At 40.8% G+C, this 23,133-nt stretch overlaps 1 protein-coding gene across 1 annotated transcript in view; it reads left to right on the top strand.

The window, feature by feature from the left end:
• Positions 1–23,133, top strand: part of LOC135211457 (angiopoietin-related protein 7-like) — a 142,177-nt gene that overhangs the window by 65,557 nt on the left and 53,487 nt on the right. Inside the window, exon 3 of the mRNA XM_064244769.1 lies at positions 19,974–20,262. Within this exon, the coding sequence (XP_064100839.1) occupies positions 19,974–20,262 (289 nt within the window). The remainder of the gene's footprint in view (positions 1–19,973; positions 20,263–23,133) is intronic.

Here is a 23,133-nt window from a genome sequence, read left to right as displayed (position 1 = left end):
AATGCAAATATTACGACAGTGACGATAAAATTTGTGATTTTCGTCAGCTACCACGAGCTGATATAAGGAAAAAGTGTTTTTCAAAAATTCACCATAAACCAAAATATTGTGATAAAGACTTCCAATTTGTTGTAAAAGGAAGGACAATAATGAAATATTACTAGAATGTAAGAGTTTTAACTTACAATTGCGTTTTTTGACCATTTCGGTCAAGTCAAAGTTGACCAAAGGTTGAGATTTTGGCACATTGTGATTTTTATACATATGAAATTGCGCACATTTTCATATGCAAAACAATATGTAACGGCTAATATAAAACGGTGCAAACGATATGACAGTGACAAAAGAATTTTTGAAATTTTCTGCCGAGGTACCGCACGCTGAGTTTAGGAAAGAGTGTTTTTCAAAAATTCACCATGAATCGAAATATTGTTCTATAGACTTCCAATTTATTGCAAAATGAAGGTAAATAATTGAATATTACTAGAATGTAAGAGTTTTAGCTTAAAATTGCGCTTTTTGACCATTTGGGTGTAATCAAAGTTGACAGACGGTTGACATTTTGGCAGGTTTCGTTATTTATATGAAAATATTCCAAAACTGATAAAAGCTACAACCATGTGTTGTTTTTTTGTATTCTACATGAAATTGCGTACATTTTCATATATAAAACTTTATGTAACAGCTAGTAAAAAACGGTGCAAACGATACGACAATGTGATGAAAGAATTTCTGAGGGTTTCGGCCGAGTTACCGCGCGCAGAGTTAAGGAAAAAATGTTTTTCAAATATTCACCAGAAATCAAAATATTGTGCTAGAGACTTCCAGTTTATTGCAAAATGAAGGTAATTGATTGAATATTGCTAAAATGTAAGTTTTAACTTACAATTGCGCTTGTCGACCATTTGGGTGTAGTCAAAGTTGACCGACGGTTGAAATTGTCACTTATCGTGATTTGTATGAAATTATTTCAAAACTGATAAAAGCTCGGGTGACTGTCGCCAGATCGGCGATCGCTCTCGCAGCGATCGTCCGGTGCCCAGGGTTGACATGACATTCCCGCGTTTCCATGCACGCAGAGACCGGTGGAGGCGGACTATCCAGCCCTCTTTTAATTAATCCTATTCTTTCTTCGACAGCCCCACCCAGATGACAGTCACGTTCGCGTGACTGACCAGTCTCGGGTGGCAGATGCTTCACCTGCCAGGTAGGAGTTTCGTAGCTTTCCTTGAGGAAGCGTTCTCTCCACTGCTACTCCCGCAGGTCCCTCCGGACAGGTGCAGTTGGGCTGTGTTGTTTCGGCAACTGCCCCAACTCCATCCTGGATGGAGGACCTGTCAGTTGTCCTGAGGAACTGGCGAAGAGGAAGGTGTCGCCGTTGTCTTCTGCCGCCTCTTCCCCTTCGACTTCTGATGCCCCCCAGTCGAAGAAGAAGGTAGCCTCCTCCCCCCCTTCCCCCTTAGAAGTCTCTCTGAGACCTCTAAGGGAAGGGTCTTTCCCACTCCGAGGGGACAGTTGGGGCTTCCGCTGGTCCTCCTGTTCCTTCGGGAATGGGGCCCGTCTCTCCCTCCGCAAGGAAGAAGATGACAGGAATGGAGGGGTACCGGTTAACACCGGTACCTCCTCTCCTGGCGCCAGAGGTTCTACCTTGATGCCAGGTACCGTCTTGGCCTCTCGTTCGCAAGAGGTACCAAGTGTACGGCCGTGCAGCCAAGACCCAAGCAACCGAGTTCGCTCAGCGCCAGGATCCAGGCACGGAGCGGAAGACTGGTGGGAGTCGCCCAGGTGACTCCCACCAGGCCAGCGATCACTCTTGTTGCGAGCCGCCGGTACCCAGGGTTGACGCGACGGTCCCAGACCAGCTGCGGGCTGAGGCGAGAAAGCGGTCCCCTCGGTCGCCTGGACCAGCCTCGGCTAGTCCAAGAGGCGTGACGCGCCGTGAGGACAGGCCTCGCTCCCGCCTCGACAGCAGACTCCCACTGGGACCAGGAGGAGAAGGGGACCAGCAGCATTTCTTCTGACGCTCGGGACCGTTGCCGCTGTTCTCGGTCCAGCTGCTTGACCAGGCCTGTAGATCGCAAGGGGCACGCTCCTCGCGCTCCCACCGCGACAGCGGACTCTGCCGGTCCCCTGACCGCCGCTCCCACCAGAACCGGACGGGTAGGGGAACCAGCAGCAGCTCTTCTGACACTCGGGACCGTCGCAGCTGCTCACGGTCTAGCCGCTCTCCCCAGGAGAGCCACTCGACCAGTGCAGCCCGATCGCCAGCAGCTCTCCTGAAGAGACTGACCTCCGTTCTTGGTTCAGCGTTTCTCCGCAAGAAAACCACGGCCCAGAACGGCAGCTCGATCGTCACCGTGGTTGATGATCGCCTACAGTCCTCCCAGCCTACCGGTTCTGCTGGTAGGCAGGGGAGGAGCTCTCGTAACAGCTCCCCTGACATAAGAGACCGACGCTCCGTTCCTTGGCCCAGCGTTTCTCCGCAAGAAGACCGCTGGTCCACCCCTGCAGCTTGATCGCCATCGTGGGTTGGTGATCGCCTGCAGTCCTCCCAGCCTACTGGTTCTGCTAGTAGGCAGGGAAGGAGTGTCACGTCTCCCTCAACTGTCCCTTCAACCTCCTCAGTGGATTGACCATCACCGCCGTTCACGTGACGATCCGACTGGACCACGTGCACACAGACCCCGGGGTGGCCTCCCCATTCGGGGCTCTTGAGAGGTTCTGACCTCGACGAGGACTGGGATGCGTCGGAGGACGGTATCGGCTCTCCTGTCAGGTGCTCGCTCAGCCCCACTCAGACGATGGTCACAGTGGCGGCAGACGTTTAGCCTACAGTACGAGTTCGTAACCCTCCTCGGGAAAACGTTTTCTCCAGACAGTAACGTTTTCCTAGACTGAGTGGCCATCTCCGCACGGTGATGGTTGCCCGTACTCGCTTCTCCGACTGCTAGCGCCACTGGGAAGGCGAGTGAGTATCCAGTATTCCTCCCCCATTCCTCCTCTCTCTAACGCTGCGAAGGGAAGGGGAGGGATCCTGCAGAGCGTTCTCCGTAGGATTCCACTTCGGGGGCTGCGTTCCTGGGGGGACCTTCGGGTCGTAAGTCCCCGTCGTTGAGGAAGGATCTTGCCCTATCCTCGATTTCTACGGGAATTGGGAGGACCACCACCCGATGATCGTCTGACGAATTCGGTGGGGGTTTCGCCGAGAGCTTAGAATTCTTCGGAGTTTCTAGCACTCCAAGTGTTCTGGTCTTCTACGATCTGCAAACACTTAGGCGAAACCACGGTCCAGGGTGGGTGAGACGAGAATCCCAGATAATTGTTACTACGATAATCGGGAATCTTGCCGAAGGCTCGAATTCCTGGAATATCTAGCGTTCAAAAGAAGCACTGCTGCTGAAGGAAGAATGTCTCGGGAGGAGCTCAGCCTGGATGGACCTGACGGTCCGTCGCCTCAGTAGGTGGTCAACCCCGGGATAGAGAAGAACGGGTGTGAACATCCAGTTCAGCTTGAACTATCGTCTTCGGTATCCTGTTATCACCATAGAAGTTTTCCTTCGGGAAAACTTCTCCTTCGCTACCTTCATTAGAGAATGAAGGGTGTTGGCTTCCAGTCCTTATTCTTGTTTCTCGAATGGAAGAGAATTTAGGATGGAGGTCTATGTACAGGAACCTACAAATATACTATGTATATTGCCCTTGCGACATTTCTCTTGTTATCAGTTGAATTGTGTGAGGTGTAGGCACATACCGTAGTTAACTCTACGGGTTGTGACTGAAACGAATAGTATCTTCTTAATTGAACTGCAACTTGGGACTGCCCTGCAAAACCTCCCAGGAGTTACCAGCTTCGATTTTGAGATACTTATGGTATTGTTACAACAACAACACCTCAGTGTTTGCATTCACCAAAATCCATTTCAATTAAATGCAAATGCTCGAGTGTATTTTATGCGCTCGATGGTTCTAGTTGAACGCATTCCTTATTGGAATGGATTACCTGGCAACTCAGGATGACGAGTGAGTGAGAGCTAGTGGTGTATGGGCTGCCTGCCGCAGCCCATTACCAGCTGGCTCTCCGAGATAGCACGGTCGGATTATATGTCTCTCCTCTGCAATGATTGACTACCGAACCGAATCTCTGCCCGGCAATCACAGACTTAGGTCTCTGGTTGGCTGGAATTCTCACATGCGTGAATGACCATCTACTGCATCACCTTGGACATTGCGAGAATTTTCAGACAGAGATATCTCGATACACTAGCTATCATCTTTCTGTTTACCGCACGGTAACAGAAGTCTGTAGCCTAGTCTCCCGCTGCATCGCACCTGCTGCTGCGATTATGTGGAATGATTTCTTCAGACATCTGAGTTTGTCTTCTAAATATATCTCTTTTTCGTTGGTGTGCAATTGTTCATTGTTCACCCCGAATTGTAGATGTGTAACGGAAGACATCGCCTGTTCCTCGCCTGCCAGCTCTACTTTCAAGTATATAGATGTCCTCCCTGGATAAAGCTGTGTTTTCATTACTGAAAAGCACTCCGCTTTCATTGCAACTCTGACTTCTCACCGAATAGCAATGAAGTAGCGGTTTAGCGTTTTCAGTCCTTTGTAAATCACAGGGATTAAGCCGTCTTCGCTGGTTGGTGTCATTGGCGGGACTTTTCTACATTCAGAATCTTGAGTTACTTCTCTCGATTCGGATGTGAAAACGTAGATTGGCATTCACTTATCACCTTAGACTTCGATGGCACATGGTGTTGTTTCTTTTTAGTTGAGATTCAACTACTATGAGAACTGTCTTGCCATCAGGACCTCGGTCTCTAGAAGGCAATTGACTTAGCCTGTTGGGCATATGCCTTGAAAGAATCATCATCTCGCCTTCCGGCATAGGTGGCAACAGAAAGAAGATTTGTATGGTCTCTGCATAACCCTTCAAAAAGCGAGGGTCACGTGACTACTCCTCGGATGCTTGGACAGCTCGCCATACACAACTGAATGCAGTCAGTCGGCAGCTGTCGAAGCATCCAAGACCATCACTATCTACGCTGTGGACTTTGTATTGGTTGTTCCAGATCAGTTATTACTTCGTCCTATTAGCATGTTCCTGCACCCATAACCATCGACACCCACCATGGAGTGTTGGTGTCTTTATCCACTGCGGAGATGAAGACACTTCGCTGCTGTGGGGTACGAGACCGCAAGACACTTCGCTGCAGTGGGATAAGAGACCGCGAGACACTTCGCTGCAGTGGGATACGAGACCGCGAGACACTTTGCTGCAAACGGATAGACCAATATAGGTACTGGACATCACTCCGAAGAATATGTCGGACAGGGAGATGGATAAGTCATCGCAACCATATCCTTCTTTTCCTCCAGGACTGCCCACAGGTCCTTGGAACCTCATTTCCCTGGACCAGTGTTGGATGCTTGCAAGATGTTTGCTTACTCAGCTCCTTGACAGGACAAGTTGCATCTCGTCCATGGTGAGCAGTTGTAGAGGTAGGAAGGATGCGAGAGTGACTGGCTCTCCCCCTTCCACGCCTCGTCTCTCCATTCCTCGTCCTTGGGGTTGAGGATAGGACTCGAACTCACACTGGCTGGTCGGACAATTGATGCGGTAAGCCTATACATACGCATCCTTTTTATGTTTATCAGAATCATAGAAGCAATCCCGCTCCTTCCTCTAGCAAGGGGAGGAAGGAGACTGACAATAATGCAAACCCTTCCCAGAAATTTGCATTAATGTCTCTGACGCCAATATTCTTCACAGCCCTTTTTCGGATGAGTCACGATCCCTCACTTATTTCGAAAAGGCCCAGAAGTCTGACTCTTGATCACGCAGTTCCTATACTCCGATCAAGTTGTCAGAGGCAGCAGGGCATTCCTCCTCGCTCTTAAGACTAGGTGCGCTGAACTCCAGTCAGTTTTAGAGGCTCACTCAGATTCCTCCCACCAATCAGTGAGTCTTCCTATTGTTAAAGGACCGAAAGGTTTGTATTACGTATCGGAACAAATCACAATTTATAGAAAATTGTATTTTTCCTAACTATACAAACCTGAGGTCCTTTAACAAGAATGCCCACCTCATGCCACCCCTCAATCTGAACCTGGGCCGAAAGGCAAAGTGGAGTGTTTACATCTGGGCAGGCTAGCCTGCCCCACGGTAGTTACTGCCTAACCACCTTGTTCAAAATTTCAACGGCCGTAATTCCAGCTACGCCGAAAGTATATTCCTATTGTTAAAGAACCTCATGTTTGTATACTTAGGAAAAATACAATTTTCGACAAATTGTTATATTTTGTATTCTACATGAAATTGCGCACATTTTCATATATAATACTTTATGTAACAGCTAATATAACACTGTGCAAAAATTACGATAATGTGATGAAAGAATTTGAGATTTTCGGACGAATTACGAAGCGCGGACATGAGGAAAAAGTGTTTTTCAAAAATTCATCATAAATGGAAATATTTTGCTATAGACTTCCAATTTGTTTCAAAATGAAGGACAATGATGGAATATTACTAGAATGTAGAGTTTTAGCTTACAATTGCGTTATTGCGTTTTTCGACCATTTCAGTTGAGTCAATGTTCACTGAAGGATGAGATTTTAGCACATCGTGATTTTTATGAAAATATTTCAAAACTGATAAAAGCTACAACCATGACTTATTTTTTTGTTATATTCTACATTAAATTGCACACATTTTCATATGCAAAACTTTATGTAACGGCTAATATTAAACGGTGCAAACGATACGACAAAGTAACCAAAGAATTTCCAAGATTTTCTGCCAAGGTACCGCACACAGAGTTAAGGAAAAAGTGTTTTCAAAAATTCACCATAAATCAAAATATTGTGCTAGAGACTTCCAATTTGTTGCAAAATAAAGGTACATTTTTCAATATTACTAGAATGTAAGCGTTTTAGCTTACAATTGCGTTTTTCGACCATTTGGGTCGAGTCAATGTTGACCGAAGGTTGAAATTTTGGCACTTACTAAGATTTATATGAAAATATTTCAAAACTGATAAAAGCTACAACCATGGGTTGTTTTTGTTGTATTCTACATGAAATTACACACATTTTCATTGATAAAACTTTATGTAACGGCTAATATAAAACGGTGCAAAAATTACGACAATGTGATGAAAAGAATTTCTAAGTTACTGCGCATGGACGTAAGAAAAAAGTATTTTTTAAAAGTTCACCATAAATCGAACTATTGTGCTAGAGACTTCCAATTTGGTGCATAATGAAGGTCAATAATTGAATATTACTAAAATGTAATGGTTTTAGCTTACAATTGCGTTTTTCGACCATGCCTTCGAGTTAAAGGTGACCTAAGGTTGAAATTTTGGCACTTATCAAAATTTTTATGGAAGTATTTCAAAACTGATATAAGCTACATCCGTGAGTTATTTTTTGTTGTGTTCTATATGTAATTGCACACATTTTTATACATAAAACTTTATGTAACGGCTAATATAAAACAGTGCAAAAATTATGACAAAGGGACGAAAGAATTTCTGAGATTTTCGGCAGTTACCTCGCGCGGAGTTAAGGAAAAAAATGTTTTTCAAAAATTCACCATAAATCAAAATATTGTGGTAGAGGCTTCCAATTTGTTGCAAAATGAAGGTAAATGATTAAATATTATTAGAATGTAAGAGTTTTAACTTACAATTGCGATTTTCGACCATTTTGGTAGAGTCAAAGTTGACCAAAGGTTGAAATTTTGGCACTTAATGTGATTTATATGAAAATAATTCAAAATTGATAAAAGTTACAACCATCAGTTATTTTTTGTCGTATTTTACATTAAATTGCACACATTTTCATATACGAAACTTTATGTAATGGCTAATATAAAATGGTGCAAACAATACGACAATTTCTGAGATTTTCGGCAGAGCTACCCCGCGCAGACGTAAGGAGAAAGTATTTTTCAAAAATTCACCATAAATCAAAATATTGGTCTAAAGACTTCCAATTTGTTGCAAAATGAAGGTAAATGATTGACTATTACTAGAATGTAAGAGTTTTAGCTTACATTTGCTTTTTTCGACCATTTCGGTCAAGTCAAAATTGACCAAAGGTTGAAATTTTGGCACTTATCATGATTTTTATTAAAATATTTCAAAACTTATAAAAGCTACACCCATGTGTTTTTTTTTTCTTTTTATTCTACATGTAATTGTGCACATTTTCATATATAAAACTGTGTGTAACAGCTAATATAAAACAGTGAAAAAATTACGACAAATTGACAATAGAATTTCTGAGATTTTCAGCAGAGTTACTGCGTGCAGACTTAAGGAAAAAGTGTTTTTCAAAAATTCACCATAAATCGAAATATTGTGCTAGAGACTTCCAATTTATTGCAAAAGGTAAATGATTGAATATTACTAGAATGTAAGAGTTTTTAGCTTACAATTGCATTTTTCGACCATTTCGGTCGAGTCAAAGTTGACCGAAGGTTGAAATTTTGGCACTTACGATTTACATGGAAATATTTAAAAACTGATAAAAGCTACAACAATGGGATGTTTATTGTTGTATTCTACATGAAATTGCTCACATTCTCATATATTAAACTTTATGCAACTGCTAATATAAAACGGTGCAAAAATTATGACAATTTGATGAAAGGATTTGAGATTTTCGGCCGAGTTAACGCGCGCGGACGTAAGGAATAAGTTTTTTTTTTTAAATTCACCATAAATCAAAATATTTTGTTAGAGACTTCCAATTTGTTGCAAAATGAAAGTCAAAGATTGAATATTACTAGAATGTAAGAGTTTTAGGTTACATTCGCGTTTTTCAACCATTTCAGTCGAGTAAATTTTGACCGAAGGTTGAAAATTTGGAACTCGTGATTTATATGAAAATATTCCAAAACTGATAAAAGCTACAAATGTTTTTTTTTTTTATTGTATTCAACATGAAATTGCACACATTTTCATATGTAAAACTTTATGTAACCGCTAATATAAAATGGTGCATAAAATTACGAGAATATGATGAAAGAATTTGAGATTTTTGGCCAAATTACCGCGCGCCGAAGTAAGGAAAAGGTTTTTATTTTTAAATTCACCATAAATCAAAATATTGTGCTAGAGACTTCCAATTTGTTACAAAATGAAGGTCAGTGATTGAATATTACTATAATGTAATGGTTTTAGCATACAATTGCGTTTTTCGACCATTTCGGTTGAGATAAAGTTGACCAAAGGTTGAAATTTGGCACTTATCGGGATTTATATGAAAATATTTCAAAACTGATAAAAGCTACAACCATGAACTATTTTTTTATTTTTTTGTATAATTGTGCACATTTTTATGCATAAAACTTTATGTAACCACTAATATAAAATAGTGCAAAAATTATGACAGTGACGATAGAATTTCTGAGATTTTTGGTGGAGTTACCCTGCTCAGACGTAAGAAGAAAGTGATTTTCAAAAATTCACCATAAATCGAAATATTGTGCTAGAGACTTCCAATTTGTTTCAAAATGAAGGTAAATGATTAAATATTACTAGTATGTAAGAGTTTTATCTTAACAATTGCGTTTTTTTACCATTTCGTTCGAGTCAAACTTGACCAAAGGTTGAAATTTTGGCACATCGTGATTTTTATGAAAATATTTTTAAACTGATAAAAGCTACAACCATGATATTTTTTTTTGTTGTATACTACATGAAAGTGCGCACATTTTTATGTAAAAACTTTATGTAACGGCTAATATAAAACATTGTAAACAATACGACAAATTCACGAAAGAATTTCTGAGATTTTCGGCTGAGTTACTGCGCATTGAGTTAAGGAAAAAGTGTTTTTCAAAAATTCACCATAAATCGAAATATTGTGCTAGAGACTTCCAATTTTTGCAAAATGAAGGGAAATGATTGAATATTACTAGAATGTAAGAGTTTTAGCTTAGAATTGCGTTTTTCAACCATTTCGGTCGAGTCAAAGTTGACCAATGGTTGAAATTTTGGCACATCTTTATTTACATGAAAATATTTCAAAACTAATAAAAGCTACAACCATGGGTTGTATTTTGTTGAATTCTACATGAAATTGCACACATTTTCATATATGAAACTTTATGTAGCAGCTAATATAAAATGGTGCAAAAGTTACGACAATGTGACGAAAGAATTTCTGAGATTTTCGGACGAGTTACCATCCGAGGACGTAAGGAATAAGGTTTTTTTTTAAATTCACCATAAATCGAAATATTGTGCTAGAGACTTCCAATTTGTTGCAAAATGAAGGTAAATTATTAAATATTACTAGAAGGCAAGAGCTTTAGCTTACAATTGCGTTTTTTGACCATTTCGGTCGAGTGAAAGTTGACTGAAGGTTGAAATTTTTTCATTTGTCGTGATTTTTAATTTTGGCACTTATCGCGTTTTATTTTGAAACTGATAAAGCTACAACCATGAGTTATTTTTTGTTGTATTCTACATACAAAACTTTATGTAATGGCTAATTTAAAAGCGTGCAAGCAATACGACAAAGTGACGAAAGAATTTCTGAGATTTTCGTCAGTTACCTCGCATGGAGTTAAGGAAAAAGTGTTTTTCAAAAATTCACCATAAATCGAAATATTGTGCTAGAGACTTCCAATTTGTTGCAAATGAAGGTAAATGATTGAATATTGCTAGAATGTAAGAGTTTTAGCTTACAATTACGTTTTTCAACCATTTCGGTAGTCAAGTTTGACCAAAGGTTATAATTTTGGCACTTATCGTTATTTACATGAAAATATTTCAAAACTGATAAAAGCTACAACCATGCCTTTTTTTGTTTTATTCTACATGAAATTGCGCACATTTTCATATATAAAACTTTATGCAACAGCTAATATAAAACACTGCAAAAATTACGACAATGTGACAAAAGTATTTGAGATTTTCGGCCGAGTTACCGCGCGCGGACTTAAGGAATAAGTTTTTTTTTAAATTCACCATAAATTGAAATATTTTTCTAGACACTTCCAATTTGTTGCAAAATGAAGGTAAATGATTGAATATTACTAGAATGTAAGATTTTAACTTACAATTGCGTTTTTCGATCATTTCAATCAAGTCAAAGTTGACAGAAGGTTGAAATTTTGGCACTTATTTTCATTTATATGAAAATATTTCAAACTGTTAAAAGCTACAACCATGGGTTATTTTTTGTTTTATTCTACGTGAAATTACGCACATTTTCACATAAAATTTATGTAACGGCTAATAGAAAATCTTGCAAAAATTACGACAGTGACGAAAAAAATTTCTGAGATTTTTGGCCGAGTTACCGCGCACGGACGTAAGGAAAAAGTTTTGTTTTTTTAAATTCACCATAAATCGAAATTTTGTGCTAGTGACTTCCAATTTGTTGCAAAATGAAGGTAAAGGATTAAATATTACTAGAATGTGAGAGTTTTAGCTTACAATTGCGCTTACCGACCATTTTAGTAGAGTCAAAGTTGAACGAAGGTTGAAATTTTGGCACTTATCGTGATTATGAAAATATTTCAAAACTTATAAAAGCTACAACCATGAGTTATTTTTTGTTGTATTCTACATGTAATTGTGCACATTTTCATACGCAAAACTCTGTGTAACGGCTAATATAAAACAGTGCAAAAATTACGACAGTGACAAAAGAATTTCTGAGATTTTCGGCCGAGTTATCGCTCGCGGAGTTAAGGAAAAGGGTTTTCAAAAATTCACCATAAATCAAAATAATGTTCTAGAGACTTCCAATTTGTTGCAAAATCAAGGTAAGTAATTGAATATTACTAGAATGTAAGAGTTTTAGCTTAACAATTGAGTTTTTCGACCATTTCGTTCGAGTCTCAGTTGACCGAAGGTTGAAATTTTTGCACTTATCGAGATTTATGTGAAAAGATTTCAAAACTGATAGAAGCTAGAACCATGGGTTTTTTCTGTTGTATTCTACGTGTAATTGCGCACATTTTCATATATAAAACTTTATGTAACGGCTAATATAAAACGGTGCAAAAATTACAATGTGACGAAAGAATTTCTGAGATTTTCAGCAGAGTTACTGCGCTCGGACGTAAGGAATAAGTTTTTTTTAAAATTCACCATAAATCAAAATATTGTGCTAAAGACTTCCAATTTGTTGCAAAAATGAAGGTAAATGATTGAATATTACTAGAATGTAAGAGTTTTAGGTTACAATTGCATTTTTTTACCATTTCGGTCGAGGCAAAGTTGACCGAAGGTTGAAAATTTGGGACTTATCATGATTTATATGAAAATATTTCAAAACTGTTAAAAGCTACAACTATGGGTTGTCTTTTGTTGTATTCTACATGAAATTGCGCACATTTTCATATATAAAACTTTATGTAACAACTAATATAAAACGGTGCAAAAATTACGACAATGTGACAAAAAATTTGAGATTTTTGGCCGAGTTACCGTGTGCAGATGTAAGGATAAAGTTTTTTTAGCTCTCATCTTGAAGACATCTCTCAAAATCCAGAAGATGATCTAAGCACAGGCTCTCACCCTGATGACGACATATCAGCACACCCTCCGAGAAGGCCTCCACCTTCGCTAATGAGAATGAGACCTGCTAAGAGTTGGCACTAGCTATTCAGGTGTGTCTCACAGGTCAAGAATGGGCCGTAGTCGGTAGGAGTCAATCCATATTTCTTATGCATCTTTCAGGTTTCTTAAGGAATCTACATGTTTTGGCCACCTCGTTTGGCCATTCTCGGGACGGGGTTGCTGTGTGCAATGAGTTATTTCAGTGGGATCCCCGCTATTTATTGCAATTAGGAGGCTTGAGCAGTCTGGTACCCTATTTTACATTGGGCGCTGCTTGTGGCGTTGTGTGGCGCTTCATCAGAGACGGCTTCTTATTGGCTGTCCTCTCCATGGGTGGAGCCTCATTCTCATCAGCGATGGTGGAGGCCTTCTCGAAGGGTGTGCTGATAGGTGGTCCTCAGGGTGAGAGCCTGTGCTTAGATCATCTTCTGGATTTTGAGAGATGTCTTCAAGATGAGAGCTAATGATTCTATCACCCTCAGGATCCGTTTGGTTTAATGGTTTTGGTAGGGAATTGTCTACTGCTCTCCTGACAGTGGTGGGGAGGAGGGAGGTCTCCTATGTGACATTCATACTGGGTTTCTCCCTCCCAATGTGCAGTGCTTTAATCATTCACAGAAGTCATATATCAGTGCTCGGACAATAACTTCAAAGTTCCTGACAATGTCGCAGCAGTGGATCCTTTTGTCATGTGGAGTTCTTGCATGGTTGTATTTTTTACCTTCCTGAGCATGACAAGAAATCCTCTTGGAGAGGTGCATCGACCATCCCAATGTAAGTTCCGAGGCATCCTCGGATTAGGCATGTACTATATCTGTAAATGACTAATATTAGTCTTTCTCAAGGATCCTGTGGTGGGGCGGGGTTATTCTTCATGATAAGGCTGCATGTCTTCGTACTCCTGTAGAAGTTGACTTAAGTTGATCTGCTTGTTGCTATCATTCGAGGAAATGTGGTTCTGGATTATTTCCCATATGCTTGTTCTTCTTTATACCACTGATGGAAGGTTCCCTTGTAGAATAAATTAATATTTGGTGAGGTTCCTGTAAGTACCATTTCTACATATTCTTCCTGAAGATGTCCTGGATGCTGCAGTTGGTATGTCTGTTGTTAACGGGAACCTGGGCTGCACATTCCATCTCCTCATGAATATCTGTGCATGTCAAACAGTGGGAGAGAGCATTCCAGATGTAGGCACTGATGATTGAGTCTTTACAATGCTCAGGACACTCACTATCGCCATTCAGGCAAACGCTCAGGGTCATAGGCTTCATGTAGAGGCTTGTGGTGAATGAACCTTCCTTCCACATGACCAGGACGTCCAAGAAGGGGAGTTGGTCGTCAGTGCCTATGTTCAATAGTAAAATGCAGACCGCTGTGGGTGTGAAAGGCCTGTCGTATCTCCTCGATCTCCTCAGTCGATTCTGCTTGGATGAAGGTGTCAACTATATATCTCATGTATATAAAAGGCTTCCTGATGCTCCTGAAGACTTGCTCTACCATGCCCATGAAGTTCACAAGAAGAACCCTGAGGGGGGAATCCCATCATGACACTGTTGACTTGAACATATATATGGTCATGGTGGTTGGTGAAGGGGGCCTTCTTGGTGCGAATTCCTAGCAGCCAGTGAAGGGCATGCTCGGGGATGTTCAGTGGATCGGTGAAGGTCTTTCTGTAAATGCATTTTGAGGGACATTCTGATGGTTTCATCTACAGGAACGTTGCTAAACAGCAACTCTTCATCCATCGATACAATACAGTGTTCCCTCCGTATTCACAGGGAATAGGTACCAGACACCCCCTGGCCCCCCGCGAATAGCTAGAACCCGCAAATAATTGAAACTCCTATAAAAACTCTTAAAACTGCTTATTTTGTCGGGTAAAACTCCAGAAAAACCCCACTAAAAATGTTAGTTTTATCACAAAATGTGCATTTTATGATGAAATTGATTCCTTGGGAAAGGATCTTTACCATAATTTCCTCAGTCTACTCAGCTGTAAATGAGTACCTATCCCTGATGGGGTAGGGTCCAGCTATGGGTTAAATAGCAAAACTCAGCAATGATGGAAAGAAATGAAGGAATAAACGACAACGACGTAAATGGAACCTCTGGCAACAGAGGAGCTTCGTCCGGCAACCAGGTATTCAACCCAATTGAAGGGGAAGACGGTCAGGTACTTGGAGGTTGTCATCCAGCAACTGATTACCACAGCGGCAGTAATCAACAGCCTGAGATTATTATTATTATTATTATTATTATTATTAATAATTATTATTATTATTGCTAAAATTACCATTACTATTACTTACTATTACTATTACTTATATAATTATTTATTATTATTCTTATTATTATTATTATTATTATTTTATTATTATTTTTTTTTTTTTTTTTTTTTTTTTTTTTTTTTTTTGCTCTATCACAGTCCTCCAATTCGACTGGGTGGTATTTATAGTGTGGGGTTCCGGGTTGCATCCTGCCTCCTTAGGAGTCCATCACTTTTCTTACTATGTGTGCCGTTTCTAGGATCACACTCTTCTGCATGAGACCTGGAGCTACTTCAGCCTCTAGCTTTTCTAGATTCCTTTTCAGGGATCTTGGGATCGCCTAGTGCTCCTATGATTATGGGTACGATTTCCACTGGCATATCCCATATCCTTCTTATTTCTATTTTCAGATCTTGATACTTATCCATTTTTTCCCTCTCTTTCTCTTCAACTCTGGTGTCCCATGGTATTGCGACATCAATGAGTGATACTTTCTTCTTGACTTTGTCAATCAACGTCACGTCTGGTCTATTTGCACGTATCACTCTATCCGTTCTGATACCATAGTCCCAGAGGATCTTTGCCTGATCGTTTTCTATCACTCCCTCAGGTTGGTGCTCGTACCACTTATTACTGCAAGGTAGCTGATGTTTCTTGCACAGGCTCCAGTGGAGGGCTTTTGCCACTGAATCATGCCTCTTTTTGTACTGGTTCTGTGCAAGTGCCGGGCATTCACTTGCTATGTGGTTTATGGTTTCATTTTTCGTATTGCACTTCCTACATATGGGAGAGATGTTATTTCCGTCTATCGTACTTTGAATATATCTGGTTCTTAGGGCCTGATCTTGTGCCGCTGTTATCATTCCTTCAGTTTCCTTCTTTAGCTCTCCCCTCTGTAGCCATTGCCAATTGTCATCGCTGGCTAGTTCTTTAGTTTGTCTCATGTATTGTCCGTGCATTGGTTTGTTGTGCCAGTCCTCTGTTCTTTCTGTCTTTCTCCTGTCTCTGTATATTTCTGGGTCTTCGTCTACTTTTATTAGTCCTTCTTCCCATGCACTCTTTAGCCACTCGTCTTCACTGGTTTTCAGATATTGCCCCAGTGCTCTGTTTTCAATGTTGACGCAGTCCTCTATACTTAGTAGTCCTCTCCCTCCTTCCTTTCGTGTTATGTATAGTCTGTCCGTATTTGCTCTTGGGTGTAGTGCTTTGTGTATTGTCATTTGTTTCCTGGTTTTCTGATCTATGCTGCGGAGTTCTGCCTTCGTCCATTCCACTATTCCTGCGCTGTATCTGATTACTGGCACTGCCCATGTGTTTATGGCTTTTATCATATTTCCGGCGTTGAGTTTTGACTTGAGTATCGCCTTGAGTCTCTGCATATATTCTTTTTTCCTGATCGTGTCCTTCATCTCTTGGTGTTTTATATCTCCTCCTTCCATTATTCCCAGGTATTTGTATCCTGTCTCATCTATGTGTTTGATGTTGCTCCCATCTGGTAGCTTTATCCCTTCAGTTCTCGTTACTTTGCCTTTTTGTATGTTGACTAAGGCGCATTTTTCTATTCCAAACTCCATCCTGATGTCCCCAGATACAATCCTTACAGTCTGGATTAGGGTATCTATTTCCTTGATGCTCTTACCATACAGCTTGATGTCGTCCATGAACATCAGATGGTTGATTTTGTTGCCTCTTTTCTTGAGTTGGTACCCGGCATCCATCTTCTGTAGTACTTTTGTCATGGGAATCATGGCTACTACGAAGAGTAGTGGGGACAGTGAGTCGCCCTGGAAGATCCCTCTCCTGATATTAACCTCTGCTAGTCTTATTCCAGAGCTTGTAAGTATTGTATTCCAGTTGCGCATTGTATTTTTGAGGAAGCTGATGGTATTTTCCTCTGCCCCATATATTTTCAGGCATTCTATTAGCCATGTGTGTGGTATCATGTCGAAGGCTTTCTTATAGTCTATCCATGCCATGCTTAGGTTGGTTTTCCTTCTCCTACTGTTCTTCATTACCATTTTGTCTATCAGGAGCTGGTCTTTTGTGCCCCTACACTTCCTTCTGCAGCCTTTCTGTTGGTAGGGGATGGTGTTTGTCTCCTCTAGGTAGTTGTATAGCCTTTCACTGATGATACCTGTTAGTAACTTCCACATTATTGGTAGGCAGGTGATAGGCCTGTAGTTACTGGCTATATTTCCCTTACTCTTGTCTTTTTGTACTAAGGATGTTCTTCCTGTGGTCATCCATTTGGGTGCTTGGTGATTTGAGATACAATGCTGGAGTTGTTCTGCTATTCGTGGATGTAGGGCCTTGAAGTTTTTGAGCCAGTATCCATGGACTTCATCGGGACCTGGGGTTTTCCAGTTTGGCATTTTCTTTAGTTGGTGTCTGACTGTGTCTGTCGTGATCTCTGTGAATCTTTGTTTTATTCTCCCTGTTTCTTCTTCCTTGACTTCCTGGAGCCATGTTGCATGTTTGTTGTGTGATACCGGATTGCTCCATATGTTTTCCCAGAGTCTCTTACTTGGTTCGGCTTCGGGAATTTCTGGGTGGTTGTCTTCCCCTCTTAGTTGGCTGTATAGTCTTTTCTGGTTGGTTCCGAATAGTTTGTTATTATTATTATTATTATTATTATTATTATTATTATTATTATTATTATTATTATTATTATTATTATTATTGTAAACAATACTTATTCAATAAACTCTGTACAGTACAAGAATACATCCTTATTACTGGCATTAGATTAGTAGAAAAAAAATTGCAGTGTGATATGAATGGTGAACCACACACAGACAATGATGTTATGATGGTGATAGTAGTGTAAGGACAACGCTTTTTCACTATTTTCATCTAACTCGATCATCAAGTCGCGTTGTTCTTACTTCCGTATGATAGAGCGTTCCGCGGCCTTTTCGCTGATGTATAACACATGCAATTCCATTATTTGTATGCCTAATTATATCTAAATGTATGTCTGTAAGGAAACACAAATTTACGGTCTCAGTCATTTCTGTTTGCGGTGCGAGACTGCACTACATATCCGTCCGCACCTGTGTATGTCAACCCAGTTTGTCTGTAAATAAATCATCAGTACCCAGCCACCTGTCTTAATCCATGGTCCTCACAACTGGTGACCCCGTCAGAAGGTGCCAGATACCTCATGACGATAATCGATTGCTCCACCAGATGGCCTGAGGCAACACTGATGTTGGAGGCAACCACAAAAAGAATGTGCCGAAGCCCTCCTCGCCAGCTGGGTCAGTTGATTCGGAGTGCCAGACGAGATCATGACGGACCGCGGACCAGTTTTCCTGTCGGAGTTGTGGACCGCCCTGGCCCACCTAATGGGGACGTCGCTACACGCCACCACCGCCTACAACCCAGCAGCTAACGGCATGGTGGAGAGAGTCCACCGATCGCTCAAGGCTTCCCTAATGGCGCGCTGCACCGGCAAAAATTGGAAGAGCCAGCTACCATGGGTCCTCCTCGGTCTCAGGACTGCCCCGCGGGAGCCATTAACAGTCCCTGGCGAGTTCTTCCCGACCAATGCCGACGACGCCGACGTCTCCATCGCCAGGCTTCGGGAATCCGCTGGGAAGTTCATGCCTTGTGTCAAAACCTTCTCCAACAGGACCCAACGTTTCCTCCCGAAGGCCCTATCATCGTGCAAACACGTCTTCATCAGGGACGACGCCCTCCCCCCGCCGCTAACGAGACCCTACCGAGGTCCCTTCTGCGTCCTACGACGCACTGACAAGGTGTATCTCATATCCATCAATGGTCGCGAGGATTGGGTCACAATCGATCGCCTGAAACCAGCCTTCATCATGGACGAAGACCCCGCAGACGCGGATTCCGTAGGGCGCCTCAATCTTCCTCGGAAAAAAGCGGCTCCTTCGATCGCCAAACCTCCCAGTCGTAGCCGCGGCCGCCCTCAGAAGACGGTCGAACCCCCCGAGGCTACCGCCAGGGGAGGCATCCTGTCAATCAGCAAAACCGAAGGACTACGCTCGAGGACGCCCCACAACAAGTGTCACAAGGACACGGGGTCGCCCCCTGCCTCCAAGATTGTCATCCAATAATTACTCCATAATCATTGTCTTGGGGCGGAGTATTTGTAAGGACAACGCTTTTTCCCTATTTTCATCTAAATCAATCATCAAGTCGCGTTGTTCTTACTTCCGTCTGATAAAGCGTTCCGCAGCCTTTTCGCTGATGTATAACACATGCAATTCCATTATTTGTATGCCTAATTATATCTAAATGTATGTCTGTAAGAAAACACAAATTTACTGTCTCAGAGTCATTTCTGTTTGCGGTGCGAGACTGCACTACATATCCGTCCGCACCTGTCTGTGTCAACCCAGTTTGTCTGTAAATAAATCAGTACCCAGCTACCTGTCTTAATCCCTGGTCCTCACAGTAGGTTCCCACAAATTATACCCATTTTCTTTTTTTCTCTCACTTTTACGGCAATTCACCTGCTGACACAATAGGGAAGTGGACAAAGCTCAGCCTACTTGGGGATTTGGGGGAAGTGAGCAGACCTTCTCTCTCACGGCCTTGGGGAACAGGGTGATGGCCATACACTCTTTAGCCTACTCCCATTTGTATAATTTAAGAAAATACAATATCAATAATTAAATGAACACAATCTAATATTACTTATACATGATATAATAGGCAGGAAAGTAGGGGCAGAAACAGGAAGGAAAGAAAAGTGGGTTGAGGGAGGGATGAGAAGGGGAAGGGTGAGGGATGGAGGTAGGGAGGAATGGGATGAGGGTAAAGGATGTTTGAATTTATAGGTTGGTGGTGTATGGCAACACAAAATAAATCAAGAGCAAACACCTTAACTAACACCATTTGACAATGCACTATATTACCAAAAATTAGCAGGTGGTGTTTTGTACTATACTGTATTAAAGGACCGTTTCAGTCAAACAATTAGTTTGAAAGATATTTGAGAAAAACTATGACTCGTGGACCCTGAAATGTAGTGTTTACTTGCATTTTAAGTATGTCAAAGGTTCCATATACTATCTCATATACAGTAGTTTCTGTGATCTTTAAATATGATTTTAATTTATCCTTGAATCATGTTAGGTTCTTCAAGAATGGATTCAAAGTTACTTCTCCACTTACTAGAGAAGATTGAAAAGGAGCAAGAAAGACTCTGGAAAGAAGTTGCATTACTCAAACAATCTTTAGAGAAAAGAGAGTGCTCTTCCAATTGTGGCATATCCTCCACAGAATCTTCTACAAACACCACTGAAGTTTTGTGGTCAACTCTTCTTCATTTACAGGAAGATGTCAGAAATTTGAAGCTTAAAGTTAGTAGTTTACCAGACCAGAATGCCAGACCTGCAAACAATTGTACACGGTCTCCTGACAGGTAAGAAACTAGTACTACCTATGTGTATTATCTTGTTGTTCATTGTATCTTTTGAAAGTGTGTTGCCTTACGAAGTTGTAGGCAATTTTCTTCTTGTGCTATTCATGAACAGAGTTATTTTTTTTAAAAATTGGGTTGGTATTGAAACATCTTGACAAAAATATTACTGTACACATTCCTTTACATTTCTTGTATGATAAAGATGATTGTCATGCCACATCTTTTCAAGTACATTAATACAGTAACCTTTCTCAAACTCTGTTAACCTAGAAAATTTAATTGGTTGTTGTGGTACATAATTTTGTATTACAGTCTCAGTTTTTTCGAGTGTCATAATTTCTGTAAGCTGCTTGTTCTGTTACTTTTTTGCAGTCTATATATCAATTGTTGGACCAATGCCCCAGTTTGTCTGGTATTTTCAATTTGTCATTAAAATGTAGAAGTTCCCTCCTCCAATCCCAGATTTTCATAATTTCATCTTAAGAGTACAGTCACTGTGAAAAGCACAAGGGTTACATTTCTGGAAATGCTGCGTAATTAAAGCAATGTTATTTGAATGTTATTTTTTGGGATGAATCTTCCCTACTGTTAAAGATTGCTTATATCTCTTCCCCCCATAGGCAAGTAGGCATTCAAGATAAAGGTCAAATGACTAATCTGACTGTTTCATAGTACATCTGTTCTCCACCAGGTGTGTTTCAAATGTTTTAACTTTAACTGCATAGGTCCTCCAATTCTTTCTGTAGAAGGACAATGTTTTGGGCAATTGAGGATTCAGGAAGGAAAACTCTGTCATATGGGGTGGTAATTACATCCGCTAGTCGGACAGTCAGGCCCTGTGGAATTGGAGAAGCACTCACTGTGATACAGATGAGCTGGAACAACCAGTCTACTTACTACTACTCCTTTGAGTGCTATCAGGCTTGAGTGGTGGATGCAATTCTTCACATTGGGCACAGTTGAACACATTTTGAGTTGTACAAAAATTGCTCAGTGACTCCTGTAGAACCCTAGTTGCCTCAGAGGGAATGATTTTCAGACTTCAGAACTTCATAGACCCCTAATAGCCTCAGAAGGAATGATTTTCAGACTTCTAGCTCGCTGTAGATCTCTCTTATTCTTCCATTAAGGAAAAATGAATTACCAAAGTCCATGCTGCTCCACTAACTTCTGCATCCGACACAGAAATGCTTGGAGGTGCTTAACCAGCTCCTCCCAATAGAGGTGTTTTCAAAACTTTCTCGGATTCTATCCTCAATCAAGTGGAGGTACAGCTGTAGCCTTGTGTCAGAAGCAGCAATTTGTGTATTGCTCCAGGTGCCATTTTAGAAGGATTATCCCATACCCTTATAGACATCCAAGTTTCTCGGCTTTCTTAGATATAGTAAATTTTTTGCTGCCTACTGTCAAAGTTACAGTTACACCTTTCCTTGATGTTGCATCATGTGCAGCTGGATCTGGCTAATAATCAGCGTCTTAAGGTGTTGAGATCAATTGAGATTGAAGCACCTAGAACTTGGTATCAATCTCTCTGGAGTTTAGATGTAGTTCAAAATTTTATCTGCAGATCCGTTTGAGCCTCTGGAATAAGTTCCATTGAAGTAATTACTACTATGAAAGTCTTTTTGTTAGCACTTTTAGCAGTTATATGAGCAAGATTATTGCAAGCACACTCCTTATGGTTGTCTTCATTAAGGCTGTTGTAAAACACAAGCTATTTTACTTTTTCTATTATTTTACGGCAAAGTTTTTCAAATTTAGCTTGGAAGCAGCGAAGTTAACATATTGTTGTGTGGTTTTAGAGTACCTAGAACATCTTTGTCAAAGAACATACTTGATCAGGCTAGCACATACTTGATGTACTTGATCAGGCTAAATGAAACTATTTCCATACCTTTTTTATCTTTATTGAAGGTCATTCATAATGTAAGAGCAGTTGCGACTTCATTTAGTTTACCAGGGTAGCACATGAAAATAATTCCATAACCTTTTATCTTGATTGAAGGTAAACATTCATAATGTAAGAGTCGTTGCGACTTCATTGAGTTTTATGACAAATTGGATGCTTGAGGATGTGATTAATGCAGTGCTTAGACTTATTGGAAATGGTTTATTTTTCCGCTTGCTACCTTAGGTCCGCAGAATCATGTCCAAAACTAGTAGCAGTAGATAGTCTTTTCTTAAATGAAGAAAGAGCAGTCTTTTGGGCTCTTTTGTTTTAAATCCCAGGTTTGATATTTTGCGGAGGATGATGGTACATTTATTGTTTAGGAGTGTCCTTCATGTCATGAAGATATTTAATTTTTATAAAGTTGACTCGTTTTTGGGGCTATCAGACCCAGACAGAAGAGTCCCTTCATGTTCCTTCCTTTTTATTCTGGCTGGATTGAAGGGGTTGTCTCCACAAGGCTGCTCTTTGCTGCACCTAAGGGATCCTTGCTCCCTGGATGGATGTAATCCAACTTCTGGTGGCAGTAAGATCCAGTAAAGATCTTATTGCCAGTAAAGATTCCATACCAGGTAGGAATGTTTTGGGTTCTATACATGAAACAATGAGCATGGTTTGCTGCACTACCCATCATCCTCTTCTCAGTGTGGGATCTATTGTATTTTACAGTAGGTAAGTTTCATCCCAAATAAAAATTTTTATAATGTAGTTCAGTTGGCCCCTAGTATTTGCTGGGATGTGTACCGCAACCCCTTGTGAATAGCTAAAATCCATGAATACTTAAAACCCCTCTAAAAATGTTTATATCCAAGTATTTTAATAGTTTTATCACAAATAGTGCATTGTCATGAAAATAGTTTAGTGAATGTTTTTCGGTGAAATATATCATGAATAGGCAAATTTTCCGCGAATAATGTCTATAT

The sequence above is a fragment of the Macrobrachium nipponense genome, chromosome 19 (genome assembly GCF_015104395.2).
Source record: "Macrobrachium nipponense isolate FS-2020 chromosome 19, ASM1510439v2, whole genome shotgun sequence".
Lineage (NCBI taxonomy): Eukaryota > Metazoa > Arthropoda > Malacostraca > Decapoda > Palaemonidae > Macrobrachium > Macrobrachium nipponense.
Note: the sequence above shows the minus strand (reverse complement) of the source record. Positions and strands in the feature narration are given on the sequence as shown.